General features: G+C 47.4%; 8 protein-coding genes across 8 annotated transcripts; 5 read left to right on the top strand and 3 right to left on the bottom strand.

Moving 5' to 3' along the window:
- Positions 1 to 96: 96 nt before the first annotated feature.
- Positions 97 to 1,808, top strand: F5147DRAFT_666918 (TLC domain-containing protein). The gene is made up of 5 exons (XM_041435197.1): positions 97 to 766; positions 815 to 1,105; positions 1,163 to 1,390; positions 1,440 to 1,534; positions 1,586 to 1,808. Exons 1-5 carry the CDS (start codon positions 317 to 319, stop codon positions 1,608 to 1,610), a joined length of 1,089 nt encoding a protein of 362 aa, XP_041298913.1. The 5' UTR covers positions 97 to 316; the 3' UTR covers positions 1,611 to 1,808.
- On the top strand, positions 1,791 to 2,977 carry F5147DRAFT_666915 (Snf7-domain-containing protein). Its single transcript, XM_041435196.1, has 5 exons — positions 1,791 to 2,086; positions 2,137 to 2,314; positions 2,373 to 2,481; positions 2,534 to 2,651; positions 2,703 to 2,977. Exons 1-5 carry the CDS (start codon positions 1,906 to 1,908, stop codon positions 2,768 to 2,770), a joined length of 654 nt encoding a protein of 217 aa, XP_041298912.1. The 5' UTR covers positions 1,791 to 1,905; the 3' UTR covers positions 2,771 to 2,977.
- On the bottom strand, positions 2,950 to 4,738 carry F5147DRAFT_188108 (NIF-domain-containing protein). Its single transcript, XM_041428469.1, has 4 exons — positions 3,665 to 4,738; positions 3,493 to 3,609; positions 3,316 to 3,430; positions 2,950 to 3,262 (listed from the first exon to the last, which is right to left on the bottom strand). Exons 1-4 carry the CDS (start codon positions 4,601 to 4,603, stop codon positions 3,129 to 3,131), a joined length of 1,305 nt encoding a protein of 434 aa, XP_041298911.1. The 5' UTR covers positions 4,604 to 4,738; the 3' UTR covers positions 2,950 to 3,128.
- Positions 4,739 to 4,764: 26 nt separating this feature from the next.
- On the bottom strand, positions 4,765 to 7,210 carry F5147DRAFT_666907 (MFS general substrate transporter). The gene is made up of 10 exons (XM_041435195.1): positions 6,799 to 7,210; positions 6,724 to 6,743; positions 6,470 to 6,676; positions 6,331 to 6,417; positions 6,235 to 6,279; positions 6,094 to 6,183; positions 5,660 to 6,040; positions 5,494 to 5,610; positions 5,308 to 5,448; positions 4,765 to 5,255 (listed from the first exon to the last, which is right to left on the bottom strand). The coding sequence occupies exons 1-10, from the start codon at positions 6,982 to 6,984 to the stop codon at positions 5,069 to 5,071; spliced, it is 1,461 nt and encodes a 486-aa protein (XP_041298910.1). The 5' UTR covers positions 6,985 to 7,210; the 3' UTR covers positions 4,765 to 5,068.
- Positions 7,211 to 7,277: 67 nt separating this feature from the next.
- F5147DRAFT_187991 (uncharacterized protein) lies at positions 7,278 to 8,399 on the top strand. Its single transcript, XM_041428468.1, has 3 exons — positions 7,278 to 7,646; positions 7,707 to 7,731; positions 7,800 to 8,399. The coding sequence occupies exons 1-3, from the start codon at positions 7,399 to 7,401 to the stop codon at positions 8,115 to 8,117; spliced, it is 591 nt and encodes a 196-aa protein (XP_041298909.1). The 5' UTR covers positions 7,278 to 7,398; the 3' UTR covers positions 8,118 to 8,399.
- F5147DRAFT_666904 (ThrRS/AlaRS common domain-containing protein) lies at positions 8,243 to 10,136 on the bottom strand. The gene is made up of 5 exons (XM_041435194.1): positions 10,058 to 10,136; positions 9,831 to 10,002; positions 9,412 to 9,779; positions 9,020 to 9,357; positions 8,243 to 8,964 (listed from the first exon to the last, which is right to left on the bottom strand). Exons 2-5 carry the CDS (start codon positions 9,955 to 9,957, stop codon positions 8,295 to 8,297), a joined length of 1,503 nt encoding a protein of 500 aa, XP_041298908.1. The 5' UTR covers positions 9,958 to 10,002; positions 10,058 to 10,136; the 3' UTR covers positions 8,243 to 8,294.
- Positions 10,097 to 12,534, top strand: F5147DRAFT_187970 (MFS general substrate transporter). The gene is made up of 11 exons (XM_041428467.1): positions 10,097 to 10,572; positions 10,626 to 10,645; positions 10,705 to 10,812; positions 10,862 to 10,947; positions 10,998 to 11,010; positions 11,066 to 11,152; positions 11,202 to 11,336; positions 11,395 to 11,778; positions 11,827 to 11,943; positions 12,000 to 12,140; positions 12,187 to 12,534. The coding sequence occupies exons 1-11, from the start codon at positions 10,384 to 10,386 to the stop codon at positions 12,368 to 12,370; spliced, it is 1,464 nt and encodes a 487-aa protein (XP_041298907.1). The 5' UTR covers positions 10,097 to 10,383; the 3' UTR covers positions 12,371 to 12,534.
- Positions 12,535 to 12,901: 367 nt separating this feature from the next.
- F5147DRAFT_666891 (MFS general substrate transporter) lies at positions 12,902 to 15,248 on the top strand. Its single transcript, XM_041435193.1, has 13 exons — positions 12,902 to 13,040; positions 13,092 to 13,261; positions 13,313 to 13,332; positions 13,401 to 13,508; positions 13,557 to 13,642; positions 13,693 to 13,705; positions 13,754 to 13,840; positions 13,894 to 13,940; positions 13,991 to 14,078; positions 14,129 to 14,515; positions 14,565 to 14,681; positions 14,734 to 14,874; positions 14,942 to 15,248. Exons 1-13 carry the CDS (start codon positions 12,998 to 13,000, stop codon positions 15,123 to 15,125), a joined length of 1,491 nt encoding a protein of 496 aa, XP_041298906.1. The 5' UTR covers positions 12,902 to 12,997; the 3' UTR covers positions 15,126 to 15,248.
- Positions 15,249 to 15,282: the final 34 nt, after the last annotated feature.

Genomic DNA, 15,282 nt, shown 5'->3' with positions numbered 1-15,282 from the left:
CGAGGATGATAGTTGTTATCCTAAAAAGGTATTATATTCTCACGAGTTGAGGTAACGCATTTACTTACTTTGATGATTTATATTAGACCTCATTTCAGTTTGATTTCATTCTCAAGTCTTTCAGGTCTTCACTAACACGGTCCAGGATCGTTTCTCTAGTTTCGCAAGAGCTTTGCTAGTTTGTAGTCGCGTTTTCCGCTATCAAACGTAAGACTTAACAAACAGGCACAAAACGCATCATCGCACGCTGCCTACCCTGTTCATGAAATTTTTGACGACCTTCTGCTGACTTGAACCTCTTCCGACGCGTCTACCGATGAACGCCCATCATGCCCTTGAGTGGCTACCATCTTACCTTGTTCCATTCGTTTCACTTTCATACCCAACTCCTCCACCCGTCAACCCCGACTCATTTCACCATTCCGCATACTACAAGACTGGCGTGCTAGATGGTTGCTTCATAATAACTTGCATTGCCGTCATGGCAGTTCTGCGCGACGTAGTTCGCATCTTCGTATTGGAGCCTTTCGCTAGGTGGAAACTCACCCGCGCTTGGAAGCGTTCTAATTCCTGCCACGTACAACAGAACGGCAACAAAAATGGCATTACAAATGGAAATGGACATGCTGGGCATGCCAATAATGATTCCAAGCCAAAAAGCGTAATGTCTGCGCGCGAATCTCGCAAAATTCATCGCAGCGTTCTGAGGTTCGCAGAGCAAGGCTGGTCGGCCATCTACTACACACTCCAATGGCTATTTGGCTTTGTGCGTGGTTTTATGCAGCTGACGTGTCATGTCTAACCTTAATTCCAGTATGTTCACCGAAATCTTCCTACTCAAGCCTTAAAACCGACGGAGTTGTGGTTGAATTACCCCCATAGTCCCCTTGCTGGACCTCTGAAGCTTTACTATCTCACCCAGACCGCCTTCTACCTCCATCAAATCCTCATTCTCAATGCCGAGGCTCGCAGGAAAGATCATGTGCAAATGATGACTCACCATATCCTCACCATTTTCCTCATGGTCATGAGCTACTTCTGCAATTTCAACCGTATCGGATGCCTCATCATGGTATTGATGGACTGGAATGATATCTTTCTCCCAGTAAGTTGCTCTCCCTACTCTTTAATAATGCAGACCAAATTAGTCACCCCCCAATAGATTGCCAAAATGTTTCGTTACATTGGTTTATATACCCTTTGCGATATCACTTTCACTTGGTTCCTTTTATCATGGTTTGTGGCACGTCACGTTCTATTCGTCATTGTCATAAAGTCGGCCTGGTTCGATGGCCCGCGGTTGATCTCTGTGGGCTGGGTGCCAGAATTGGGACATTATTACTCTGAGAGGACTTATAATACCTTTGTCTATTTGCTGGTGGCACTACAGGTGAGTGTCAGAAGTCCCATCAACGTTTGTATCTGCTAAATCCTTGAAGATCATCCAAATCGTCTGGTTCTGGATGATTTGTCGCGTCGCGTGGCGCGTGATCAGCGGTCAGGGTGCCTCGGACGATCGCAGCGATGACGAAAGGTGAGGTTTCCAAACGCATGTATTCCATCCAAACTGATGATGCGTCTGCAGCGAGGAAGACAAGAAGAGTCAATGATGTAGTACATTGGACGCATTGGCGCGGTATTTCTGTCATCGATGATTTAATTGCTACACGTCAGCCTTTGCATATCTAGACATTTCTGGACTCAACTACCATACAATTCAACATTTTGGATATTTTCCTTGTGATGACTAAAAGCGCAATAAGGAGGCGAACTGCCTTATTCGGTTATCAGTACTTGCTGGTCAGAGCTAGCCCGCAGCGGCAGTAATAGCATAGCACTTGTGCCAGCTCTACCCTTTGTCCCGCGTGCATCTCTTTTGCTTTGATCTGCTTCTGTACTTAAACCATGATGGCTGGCATTATGTCTTACTTCGGAGGGAGGCGAGATACGAAACAGGCAGCACGAGACGCTATCGTAGGGCTAAGGCAGCAACTACAGATGATAGAGAAGAAGGAGGAGCACCTACAGAAGAAGATTGACGAGGAACTCAAGAAAGCAAAGGCGAATGCTGTTTCAAACAAGGCTGGTACGTCTGCACTCTACCGTCGACGCACATCCTCTACACACAATGCACAGTGGCAACGCAGGCTCTGCGGCGGAAGAAGGCGAGCGAATCAGAGATGGATCGATTAGCGGGTCAACGACTGCAGCTGGAACTACAAATCAACACACTAGAGTCTGCGAATCTGAATGCGGAGACGATGGCTGCTATGAAGAAGGCTTCAGACGTGCTGGCGTCGATCCATGGTAACATGTGCGTATCCTCCTTACGTTGCTGATCACACGTATAGTGGTGACATTGGTTCTCGTAGGACCATGGATAAGGTCGACTCGACCATGTCTAAGATCACGGAACAGAGAGAGATTGCTACTGAAATCGCAGAAGCTCTATCATATCCTACTGGTACGGAGGCAGACGAGGTGCGTCCATCTCCTGACTTGATGGCTGCCTTTGTGCTGATGATTTAATTAGGATGAACTCAAGGCAGAGCTCGCGGAGCTTGAGCAAGAGACACTCGATGAACGCCTTGCTGGAGCAGAGCATGTTCCTTTGCACATTCCTGCAGGAGCTCGTCGGGTGGAAGAGCGGCGTAAGATGTCTCAAATCAGCTTCACGTTCAATCAGCTAACCTCTTACGCAGCTACTGTGGCGGTGGAGGACGACGAGGAGGCTCAGTTGAGGGAACTGCAGGCCGCACTAGCAATGTGATAGCTGGAGTTCCCTTTCCCCTACTGCATCCCGGTCGATCTGTTCACCGGGTACCCATCTGACTTTATACATATATCCAAGCCCCTTCTCATAATAACCTCTTGCAACATATGATTGTTCAGGATTTCCCTGTTGGCTCTGATCGTGTTCTTGTGAAATTGAGATAGTGTACAGGATAAGCAGTATATTAAGTTATGTAACAAAGCTTGCTTTATTAAGTTATGAGCTCGATATGCAGCAAGACGTGCGTGCAAAATGCTAATTGTGACATGCAGAATGATGGGGTGCGGCAATGTTGAACTTGAAACCATGAGGTAAAAAGTCAGTTGAGGATGGTCCAAGGTGTTAGAGAGAGATATTATGAGAACCCGCGAATGCCTAATACCCTCCGTACATCCCCCGTGAAACGCAGCGAATCAAGGATGGGCAACAAATCGAGTAGGGCTTCGTCAAGTGGGTCGTGTGTCCAACCCTCTATGGGTATACCATTTGCTGTTACGAGAGTACATTTATATTGTGATCTGTCAAGATGGAAGTGTGCGTACCTTCATTGCCACGGTAACTAACCGGCGAGTTATCGATCAGACAGACACGAGCGAGATCCTGTTCTACTACGGACAGATCCTTGATATAGGATCCATTAGGAAGTTGGGTGCAAGACTGAACAAGTGTGACAACGCGGTGGTGAGGAGACAGATATCGTAAAGAATCACAAAACTTGCCTCTCGGAATAAACGGCGCGCAAGAATGCCACGTCCAGCGTCTAACCAGTCAATGACTGGGTCGGCATACTCTTGCATAGAAGCAGTGAAGACAACGAGTGTGTACCAAGCAGAAACCTGACAACCGCTAGTCAGGCTCTAATAGCTTGACGACAGTGGCGCGCAAACTAACCTTGCGAAGGAAGTAGTCAACAAACGGTCTCTTGTATACGTGATAAAGGGTGCTCCGGCCACCCAAGACTACTTCGACTGTGTGTCCCTTATTCCTGCGTCCGAAACCGAGAAGCCCAGAGCTACTAGAGAGATGACCAATTGGTTTGGACGTCGAATGTATAAGAGTTTCATCGAGATCAAGAACAAGAGTCTTTGGTAAATGGAACGGTGTCTTATGCGTAGTGGTCAAAATGGGTGTCGGTGATCTCGATGCGGTATCTGTTACGGTGGTTGCAGGGATTCTAGGCGAGTGCGGATAGGGTGGAAGCGAAGGGCCTGGGGAAGGCGGCGGTGTGGGTAAAGTGGCGATATCTGGCTTGGCAAAGATGACTTGAAGGACGTGAGATGGAACATCTGGGGATGATGGGGACGGAATTGATGGTGGTGACGGTTGTGTTTCAGGTAATAATACATCAGTAGCCTCGCCCAGGGGCTTTTCGTCGACCAAAACCTCTTTCTCCTTGCTTTCGATCTCTCCTGGCGTCACCTGCGCCCATGTAGCGCAGAGGGTGTTCCAAACGAGAACAAAGGCTCGAACAAGGAACAGCCGCCTGAGTGCGCTTCTTACTCTGAACCTGGACTTGGAGTGTATTATGGTAGCCTCTGTTGGAGGTGAAGGAGAAAATGGCCTCAAAATTGGTATGGGTAAGAAGCCTGAAGGAGAGGAATATGAGCGCTTCGGTCTTGGAGGGTTCTGTGAGTCCGAGCCATGAGGCTGCTGGAGCGACTTATTTGCCCATGAATTCGTACGCTTGAAGGAAGTACCAGAATGTGATCCTCTGCGAATGGACGAGGCCCTACGAAGAATGGAGGTCTTATCGTCTACGGGGGTCGACGGGGGAGTTCGTGGTAATGCGAATACATCGAATTGACGTGAGATATATGTTAGAGAGTTCATTGCTGAGCTGCGCAGCTTACACGGGCTCGAATTAACGAGCTAGTGAAATCTAGCTCACAAAAACAAACTTGAAGTTGAAAGGCTAACTGAGGGAGGTTTACTGTTTACTGCGATGATGGGAGTACTGGGCTTAGGTGCTGCCAGCGCGCGTGACCTATATCGATTTATTTAATTGCCAGTCCGAACAATGTTTAGTTCTTATCGTTAGGTTTTGATCTCCCACTGTCAACAACATTCGTTTGTCAAACTATTCACATCCAATCACAACCGATTTTGTTGCTGCACAACCAGCCCCTTCCGCTAATAGCGTATCATAGCCGATATCGTGGGCCATCCGACTGCAGGCAACAACGTTTCCAAATCGATTGCTCCTTAGGCCTCAAGGCTCATAATATCCACAGTGCAAGTCATGGTAATGGCATTTCGTGTCTGTCGCCTAAAAGGTGTAGATCACCTCGCGATCAATCACAGAAGGTATCGGAATCCTTTTTCCTTGATCCCTTTCTCATGCTCTTCACGCTCCAGTTTCTCGTTTAATGATATAAGATGCTGTTTGAAAACCCATGCCATTATAATCGCGGTACCGCTAGCCGCAATGCAGATACCATAGGAGTATCGATAGGTAGGGCCCCAACTCGAAGGCCAAATATACCTGCAACCGGCTTCATCAATGAATCCCACGTTGATAGGTGGGTTGTACTCACGAGCCTGCAACATTGCCAAGTTGCGAAAATCCGTTGATGATCGCCACACATACCGCACGCTTTGATGGCGGTCGAGGAAACGAGTTATTCATCCATGCGAGCATCACAACGAGTCCTGCAAACGTCTGCGCCATGAGGAACCTGGGTACAATCAACGACACGCCCCAAATCGAGATCCTGGCTTACAAGGACACGTATCGGGCTGCCGTGTTCATGGTGCTTATTGCAATAATGAACCCAATAATACCGGCAATCCATGAACCGATAATGTGGTAGAAGCGTTCTTGCTTGTAATCAGAGTGCCTGGGGAGTTCTTCATCATCAGTTCCTAGATCACATTATGAAAGCTTACCTGCACAAACAGAATGTGACAATGACCGCAAAGACGAACGGAGGGGCAACAAGGAGAAGTGACACTGTTGGGTTGTACCCAAGTGTCGCGCTAAGAGTGGGGAAGTACGCATTGAAGGATAATGATACCACTATTGCGTTCACTGCCATTGCAAACCACCACACTGTCCAGTCGGTAACAGCGAGGTAAAGACCGTGAGTAAGGCCACCCTGCTCGGTTTCTTTCTGGTCACCGACACCTGCATCCTCTTCCATACGCCTCAATGCAAGTCGACGCTCATCATCAGAAAGCCACTTCGTTGTTGACGGAAAGTCTGGCAAAATAAAGATGGCACAGATTGCGACAAAGACAGTAAGAGCTCCTTCGAGGTAGAAAAGCCACCTCAAAAACAAGTTTCAGACTTTCCCTCGACAAAAACAACTTGATTGAAATACCTCCATGCGGCGTGTCCGAGGACATTGTTCATGCCACCAAGAATACCCGATGCGAGGAGTGCCCCAAAGGCATTGCTAATGATGTTTCCGCTGCAATGTTCCTGGTAATGGAAAGATCTTTCCGTAGATTGGTGCCCTTACCAGTAGAGAATTGCGGTTCTAAAACCTATCTCTGTTCTCTTGTACCTGTATATAAAATGTGAGGCTGTCCACTGATAAGATCGATTGCTCACGAACCACTTCGAAATTAAAAATAGGGAACCAGGGAAAAAGGCTGCTTCTACGAAGCCCAGAAAGAAACGCGTTATGACGGCTCCGGTAAAACTATTGAAAGTGACTGGTTAATTATTTTTCAGTCATAGAAAATGCGTCATACTTGGTCGTAATTCCAGTCAGTGCTGATATCATACCCCAAACGGCCATACAAGCAGGCAGATAAAGTGACGGCTTGCCGGTGAAGTTAAGAAACATGTTAGACGGGATCTGCATGATAATGTATCCGACGTAGAGAATGGACAACAACGTCGCAAATTGCTGATCAGTAAGATGAAGGTCGGCGACGAGCCCTCGGAAGCGTGCGGCACTTTTTCTTCGTGACTGACACATCAGGAATGGATAAAAGGGACGTACCCAGCATTGTTTCTATCGACCTAGTACGTACAAACGTGAGATGGAGAAAAGACGCTTTGACAAAAAGTCACTCACATAATTGAGGATATAGATAAGTACCAGGATCGACATGCGAAGGTCAAGTTTCCGCAAGAGTTTGCGCTCTAGTTCTTTACGTGCCGCTGAACCACCAAATTCCGCGTCAGGATCGATGACTTCGGGATCCACACCCCCCTTTGAGGGTGGGAGCGACGCAGAATATGAATATTTGCTTATTGACATGTCAATAGTAGTGGGAAGCCGGACCAGTGGATTTGTCTTCCGTGCTTGATGTTTAAAGCACTTCAGACGGGTGGGACATTGCCAAAAGGAACCAAAGCGATAACAGAGAGCTGGTCACAAGGGTGGCGGAGAGACGCCACCTGAGAGTTGCCATTTGGTTTGTTGATCATCTGAGCCTATCTGCATGGGAAGTAGTACTTCAATATTTCAAGACTTAGCACCCGGTGACCGGGTGCTAAGTCTCGCGAATACTGAATTCTGAATTTTTATATTTGGCCAATAACTAAGTGCCTGCCATCACGTGATGATGTCGCGCGTAACGCGTGTTTGTTGACGGGATCAGATTGGGACCAGCATTATCTCCTCGAGGTCGACAAAGACGTGACGACTCCACATTTTAGACAGAAGAATACAATGGACGACAACAGAGATATTCCAGTCTACTCCGAGCGTCATCTTGCGCTCTTCCAACGTGTCAAAGACGCCTTGGACGAACTTCCTGTGTTGCATAATTCAGCCATTCCAAAGGACGAATCCTGTGCCATATGTCTCACTCCCTTTGATGCTATACTTTCAGGCGAGATACCTCAGGAAGGAGAAGAAGAATTTGAAGGTGGGGTGACAAAAGTAGTGGGCTGTGGTCACTTGTTCTGTCGAAAGGAGTACGTGATAATCTTCGATCAAATCCTCATTATTTTCTGTTGAGCTACTATCGCATGCAGCTTATCAGAGTGGATACGAAATTTTGTGAGTGCTTTCTTCTAGTGGTAAATGACTGAGTCGAGCGTTCCGCTGACATCTACTCCTATCTGCAGCATGGCAGTTGTCCAACGTGTCGACATCCTTTTCTGGATATAAAACCGTACACTGAATCGGACGCAGAATCGTCTGATGAAGAATACTTTCCCGACGACGATGAAGATGAAGAAGACGACTTTTTCGGGATGGATGAGTTCGACGATGAACTTGAGGTAGAAGAGATGGAAGTAGACCTGGATGACATTTGGGGTTATGTTGACTTGCATGGTGGTAATGAGTCTGACGATGAGGAAGAGCATGCTGAACCGGATATAAACGGTCTGTTCCAAGAGGATCGCGGTGTGTTATCCGACCTATTCATCGAAGTACACTGATATCTTTGCAATAGAACAATTATGTAGCACATCTGATGCTGAAAACAGCGTAGAGGCAAATGCTACTTGCGATGATCCGGCTCCACGCGATAAATAGGTTTCTGGAGGTAACTTATGGATGCACATTAATTTCTTTTAGATGATTTTGTTTGTAATATTCTAGAGCGTGTATGGATTTTATATCGAAACCCCTTGGAGGACTTCGGAAACGACAGTATCCTCGCGGCCTTCTCTCCAAACGCCAGTAAATTTACCACTCCATCTCGTGCCCTTACCTCCTCCTTTGACGTTCAGTTTGCCTTTGAGCAAGTCCCCAGCCAGCTTGACATATTTCTCGTCTGATCCGAAGACTAGCAGCACGCTTGCGCTCGCGCTTGTCTGTGACGACGGAGAAGACGAAAATACCAGTACGAACGGTTGCTCTGCTGGAATGATGTTTGCGAAAGCAGTGGTTATTGCTGACAAAAATCCGAGAGGATTGACAGAATCATCTGTCCGGTGCACATGTTTGACAAATAGGGTTGCTTCAGATGACTTCATTTCTTGCCAAACGTCACCTGCGACATGTTTTGCAAGTTCGAACTCAAGGTCATCGACTCTCTTCTCAGCTCTCTTCCGCTCATCCACGACTTGACCTATACGATCTGGGACTTGCGGAGCGCCACAGCTGAGCGTGGCAGCAGCGGCAGTGAGTTGGGAGTGCGTAGATGTGAGGTAGGTAATGAGCCGCGGTCCAGCGAGGAAATACAGGCGAGCAGACGTGGTAGCCGACCTAGAAAGGGCCTCCGTTTGGGGTATGATGAAAAGTTGAAGGTTGTGAAGGGTAGGAAGGTGGGTGCCGCAGCATCTGTAACGTTGATGTTAGGCTTCTAAAGTAATGCGCCAGGATTGGATGAACTTACGGGCTGCGATCTACTCCGTCAATGATTACTGTTCGCATGATGCCTCCCGTGTAGTCAGTCGGGACGCCTTTACCTACGGCACGACCACTTTCTAATACAGGTACCGCAGGTTGTGGTTTATCATTCATTTCTTGCACCTCTACGTGGACTTTCCGTCCCTCAAATACAAGTTTGTTGGCTTCGCTCTGTATGGCCAAGATTTCCTCCGTGGTCATGCTTCTGGCGAGTTCGACATAAGAGGGTGCTGGTGCAGCCGTGAGCGACCAAGAAAGGGTATGAATATCGAGACGATTTTCAAGCACCGCAGAAAGGAGATGCTGCGATGTGTGCATGGACATCTATTGGGTTTTCGGTTCGATGATTTTGCTAGGATGAAAAAGTCAGGTACGTACATGATCATATCTGCGATCGAAATCGAGCTCTCCGAGAGAAACAGTGACGTTGGCCCCAGGGGTGAGGGAAGCAAGACCATCTTCAGCTTGGTCAGCCCGGACGTAGTGAACCGCATGTCCACCGTGTCGTTTGGCCTGAGTCACCGTCCATGTACGTCCATCAGCTGTCTTGATTATACCTGTATCTGATAGTTGACCCCCGCCCTCCGGAAAGATGACAGTATCATGCAGTATGACCTCAAGTGTAGGTTGATCGGCCGATGCTGGTGCCGATGCCTTCTTTCCTTTCTTACCGCTAGGAAAGGAAGCAGGCTGTGAGATCGTGCAGCTGATAATTGATGTTTCCAGTTCGCGCAAGAGCGGGTCGCCTGGCCTTCAGTTTAGATGGAAATGTCTGTGTGTGAGGCCAAGATGCTCACGTTGACATGCCAGGAGACCCACGGGTATTGGTCGTCGGGTATCTGTAGGAATCTTCAAGGTTGGGGAGACGATTCTGTGGTAGGATGGAGGGGTCACTGTAGGGTATAGTGTGATTACTGCTGCCATGATCGCGATAGATGGATGGGATCGGTGCTGGTGCTTTGTGAGGTACTTTGAGTATCATATCAGCAAATCCCAGGAGTCGAGGGAAATTGAGCCGTGATACATTTCGAGAATGCCGATGCCGTGATACGTCTCACAGCTTCAGACCACAATGAAACCCTACTACTCAATAGCACCATCAACAAGTTACTTATCGACCCATACGATAGCGTGGTACTAAACCTTGATAGGCGAAGCAAGGGTCGTTACCGTGACTTCTTTGAATCCGGGCGGAACGGCGAATATCACTCCGCTCTATCGCGTTATGGTATGCCAAATTAGCCTACTTGGCCCTACTACTAGTACCACCACGACCGCTACTAGTATCTGTGCTGACTCGGAAGCTGCTAATCTTTTGGCGACGCATCAAAAGAAGACCAAGCCTGAGGAATGTCAGACCGTCCCTTGCTCGATGCAGACAATTACTATTCGCGCTACGGTGCTGAGTCTAGCAACAGGAATGACACTCCCGTACTCCCATGCATTAATGAGCAGAGCAGACTTGTCGTGGAGAAGAAGCTTCTCCGTAAGCTGGACCTTCGAGTAGCATTCCTTGTTTTGATATACATTATGAACTATGTGAGTTGGTGCACTTGGTGTTCCCGCTACTGCCTAAAATTCCTACATAATAGATGGACCGTGGTAATGCAGCGTACGTGGCCCAGCTTCAAAATCATTTGGAATAATGTGGCTCAACCGTCCGTTCGCAAGTGCAGCAAGGTTGCGTGGTTTTGAGGAGGACCTCAACATGAAGGGGAATCAGTTCAATACACTCATTAGCATCCTCTATGTGGGGTACATGTTGATGCAAGCTCCTTCGTATGCGCTATCCTGTCATCCCTGTGCGGCATCCCCGAGAATTCACAAGCAACATTTTCTTAGATCGCATGAAAAGGCCATCGTTATACCTCTCGAGCTGCATGGCAATATGGGGTGCCATCACTTTGTTCACTGGTGTGTACATTTTTCGTTTGATCAACATCACCTAACGAGGGTCGTGGAAGGTGCGGTACGAACGTCGGTATCTATCGCTCTTGCAGTGCGGTCCACACTCGAGTTAACTTTACTTCAGGTATCATGCAGCTCTGATCTTGCGCTTCCTACTTGGGTTTATCGAGGCAGCATTCTTTCCCGGAGCTGTGTTCCTTCTTTCGCGATGGTATAGTTGTTACATACCCTCCTAATTTTGTATATTGAAATCTCTTTAGGTACAAACGCAACGAACTAGGTTTACGCACGGCGCTTCTTACTTGCGGGAGCTCAGTCAGTAATGCTTTCGGTGCCCTTATAGCGTCAGGAATTTTGGCAGGCCTAGATGGTACACTAGGTTTCACAGCTTGGAGGTCTGAAGCAAGATTTGTGTTCTCCCAGAAGTAACGCAGCCTGACTCAGATGCTGCAGGTGGCTTTTCCTTGTGGAGGGCACTTTGACTATCATAGTTGCAGTGTGTGCAATCTGGATCCTACCAGACTTTCCTTCAACTCCGAGCGTCTGGCTGTCGCCTGATGAGCAAACACTGGCGAAACGACGGATGGAGGAGGACACTGCAGCCGGAAATGAGGACAAAGGCAAGCCTATAGAGGCCTTTTCCGGTCTTTCCGAGGCTCTTATGGATTGGAAAGTATGGTGGCTTGGGGTCGCACTTAGTTTCATGATCGCTTCTTTATCATTCGGCAATTTTTTCCCCACACTATCTGCTACCATGGGTTACAACGCGACTATCAGCCTCTTATTCTGCGCACCCCCGTGGATTGTTGGGACTGCGACCTCATTTTTTGTGGCCAGGTTAGTCTTTACACGACAGGCTCGAAAGTCAAATTAACGATAGATAAGGCACTCCGATGTAACTGGCGATCGCTTCTGGCATATCACTGGTCCGCTAGTCGTTGGCATCATCGGGTTTATGATCGCCATGTCTACCATGAATACGGCCGTTCGATATCTGTCACTGTACGAACCTTCTAGTCTTCGTTCTGCGATTTTACGGGCTAATGGGTTTCGTGAAGATTCTTTATGACTCAATCCTCAGTTGCCTATGTTGTCTTTTTGACTTGGGTATTGAATACCTTTTCCCAATCGCGGTCGAAACGCGCTGCAGCCATCGCATTTATCAACTCGATGGCGACGTTTGGCAACATTGGTTCATCGTGAGTTTACAGCCGCAACTCTGTACTCTCACTTACACCATCGCAGGTACTTCTGGCCATCCAGTTGGGGACCTTCATACGCGAATTCATATCTCATTTGTATCCTGACAAGCACCATGTCTATTGCGATGTGCTGGGCATTTAGAAAGCACCTTTCTCGGTGCAATGAAGCTGCTGAGGCCGAAGAGCATGCTCTAGGGTTGCCCAAAGGGTTTAGGTATCTCTTGTAGTACTCGCTGTTCGACTGGGGCTGCTGGGAAACAGTACTTGGGCGGTGCATATAGGTTCATTAAAATAAGGAAAAAAGGAAAGAGAAACCACGGCGAACATCGCAGGAGCTACAACTTGAAAACATGTATATATATAGACCTAAGTAATTACATAATCCGAAAAACCAAGTCGTGATAGTCATTAACGGAAGATGCCTGAAAAATGGCTCGTCGGACCGCTCCTCCATACACACATGACGTTGTTACGGGAACTTGTTTTGCCAAGCAAAGAAGGCGACCCCCCGGGAAAGAATCTTTTCCCGGAAAGTTGAGCTAAATATGGTATCTGCATCCGATTATGTAATTTTGGAAGTCGTATTTGAAATACTGAGTTCGGCGTCCTACTAGCTACTAAGCTCGGAACGGCTCATTCAATGAGAGTGCTACGATAGCCTGGATGTCCAGAATGGTCAATCCTACGAGAATATGTCAAATCTGCTCCCGGAGATTTCTATAACGTTGCTTCAAGTTGAATTAGTACATGCCTCGTTGTCTGTGACATCCAGGTACACAAGTTAGCGGCATGCATTCTAGTAATTTCTCAGGCCATTCTTACTTACTGTTATTCTTTATCCAGGACCATTTCATATGTCGAGCAGAACTTCTCGCGGGATCCCATACGAACGTTTGCGTGAGTCCAACAGGAATATTGTCGAACGGAGCCATTGACCCTCCAGTGAAGCATGTGAAGATGGTGTTGATACTGCACGCGAGGGCAGCCTGGACAGTGATATCGCCTCACAGAATGCCATTCACGACGAGTTTCAGGACAGACAGCGTGTGGAACAAAGTCTGCTTCGTAAAGTCGACCTCAGGATGTCCATCCTCGTCCTCATTTATATCTTAAACTATGTGAGCCGAGTCAGTACCTATTGACTTTGGCCGATAATCTAACGACTGCAGATCGATCGCAATAATGCAGCGTGGGTTTACATTTTATGCCGATCTTTGTACCATAGCTGAAGTTGCAATTCTGCTCATCACGTAACAGTGCGGCTAGATTACGCGGCTTCGAGGACGATCTTCACTTAGAAGGACAACAATTCAATACCATATTGAGTATTCTTTACGTCGGCTACACACTAATGCAGGTACCATCGTATGTGACTTGATGACTCTTCTTAATGCAATATTGACGAATACGAAGGAATATGTACTTGAACAAGATAGGGAGGCCCTCCATATATCTGCCGACATGCATGGCCATATGGGGTTTCATATCAGTTCTAACGGGTCAGTTCAGTGGCTGAGCATGAAGATGGTTGATATTGATTCAAAAACAGGAACTACGAAGGGGTGCGTTTCTAGCTTTTGGGCTACACACAAACTGAATAAATTCTGAAGCTTCCTTGGAGCTTTGTGCACTCGGTTTTTCCTGGGATTCGTCGAGGCCGCATTCTTTCCTGGTGCTTTATTTCTACTATCTAAATGGTGAGTAACTGAAACGAAAGAAAACATCTTTTCTTCGCACTGACATCGCTCAGGTACAAGCGAAGAGAGCTCGGCCAACGAACAGCAATACTAAGCTGTGGTCAGTCCCTTTCCATATAAATTTTGATGCACCCAACGTTGGTGGTATAGGTATTATGATCAGTAATGCATTCGGGTCACTCTTGGCATCAGCCATTCTGGACGGCATGGACGGAATTATGGGCTTCGCAGCGTGGAGGTGGGTGGTCTTAGTCTTTTGTCGACCTGGTATTTAGCGACACTCGTAAGATGGTTGTTTTACATCGAAGGTTCTATGACAATTTGCGTTGCAATATGCGCCATATTCATCCTTCCCGACTTCCCTACCACTACCACAACGTGTTCCTGGCTCACAACGGAAGAACAGGCTCTTGCTCAATTGCGAATGGAGGAAGATGTCGGTGAAGATGATGAAACTGAGTTTTCCAAAGGTGAGGAATCGGGTCTAAAGCAGGCATTCTCAGATTGGAAAGTCTGGTGGCTTGCACTTGCGATGGCGATCCTGAATGTCTTGCTATCATTCAACGCCTTTTTTCCAACGTTGAGTGCAACACTGGGCTACAGTCCGACTGTGTCACTGTTGCTTTGCTCCCCACCTTGGCTGTTTGCAACACGTGCAGCATTTTTGATGTCAAGGTAGACTATCTTCTGCTCCCTGTCTGAGTCCCACTGACATCATGTGGAGACATTCCGATGCAACAGGTGAACGTTTTGGTCACATTGTGGTGCCTTTACTCGTCGGGATCGCGGGGTTTATGATGGCCATGGCGACTATGAACACCGCAGTTAGATACCTCTCATTGTAATGTTTTCTTTCTTATTCCGTTCGTTGACCGACTGAAACTGTTTCGCAGATTTCTGATGGCTCAGTCTTACACGGCGTTTGTCGTGTACTGGGCATGGGCTAGCAACTCTATTCCCCATCCGACATCAAAGCGAGCCGTAGCGCTTGCATTCATTAACGCATTCTCATCGTTGGGAAATATCGTTGGGTCGTGAGTATTCAACTTCCGGGTCTTTTTACTGTTCAAAATATCTCATGCGCACTTTCGGATAAATCAGCTATGTCTGGCCAAAGTCATGGGGTCCTTCGTATTGGAACTCGTATGCTATCTGTATAGGAAGCGGTGCGCTTTGCATCATAATGTCGTGGATATTCAGGCAATACTTGATGCGATTGAATCAGGAGATCGAAGCAAAGAAGATAGAAGGAGGGTTGTCGAAGAATTTCACATATCTGCTGTGATTAATGTTATGGTGAGCAGGCTAATATCCAATGCCTTTAACTACACACCACATCGTAGTAGTCTACTTTCTTTTGTGTGTAGAAGTCGTCGTCGTCATTTAATCTTCGATCGTTGTATCAATACTTGCCTTGTTTCTTTCCTGGTGGCGGTTGGAAG

This window comes from Suillus discolor, assembly GCF_016758755.1.
Source record: "Suillus discolor strain FC423 chromosome Unknown F5147scaffold_3, whole genome shotgun sequence".
Classification (NCBI taxonomy): domain Eukaryota; kingdom Fungi; phylum Basidiomycota; class Agaricomycetes; order Boletales; family Suillaceae; genus Suillus; species Suillus discolor.
Note: the sequence above shows the minus strand (reverse complement) of the source record. Positions and strands in the feature narration are given on the sequence as shown.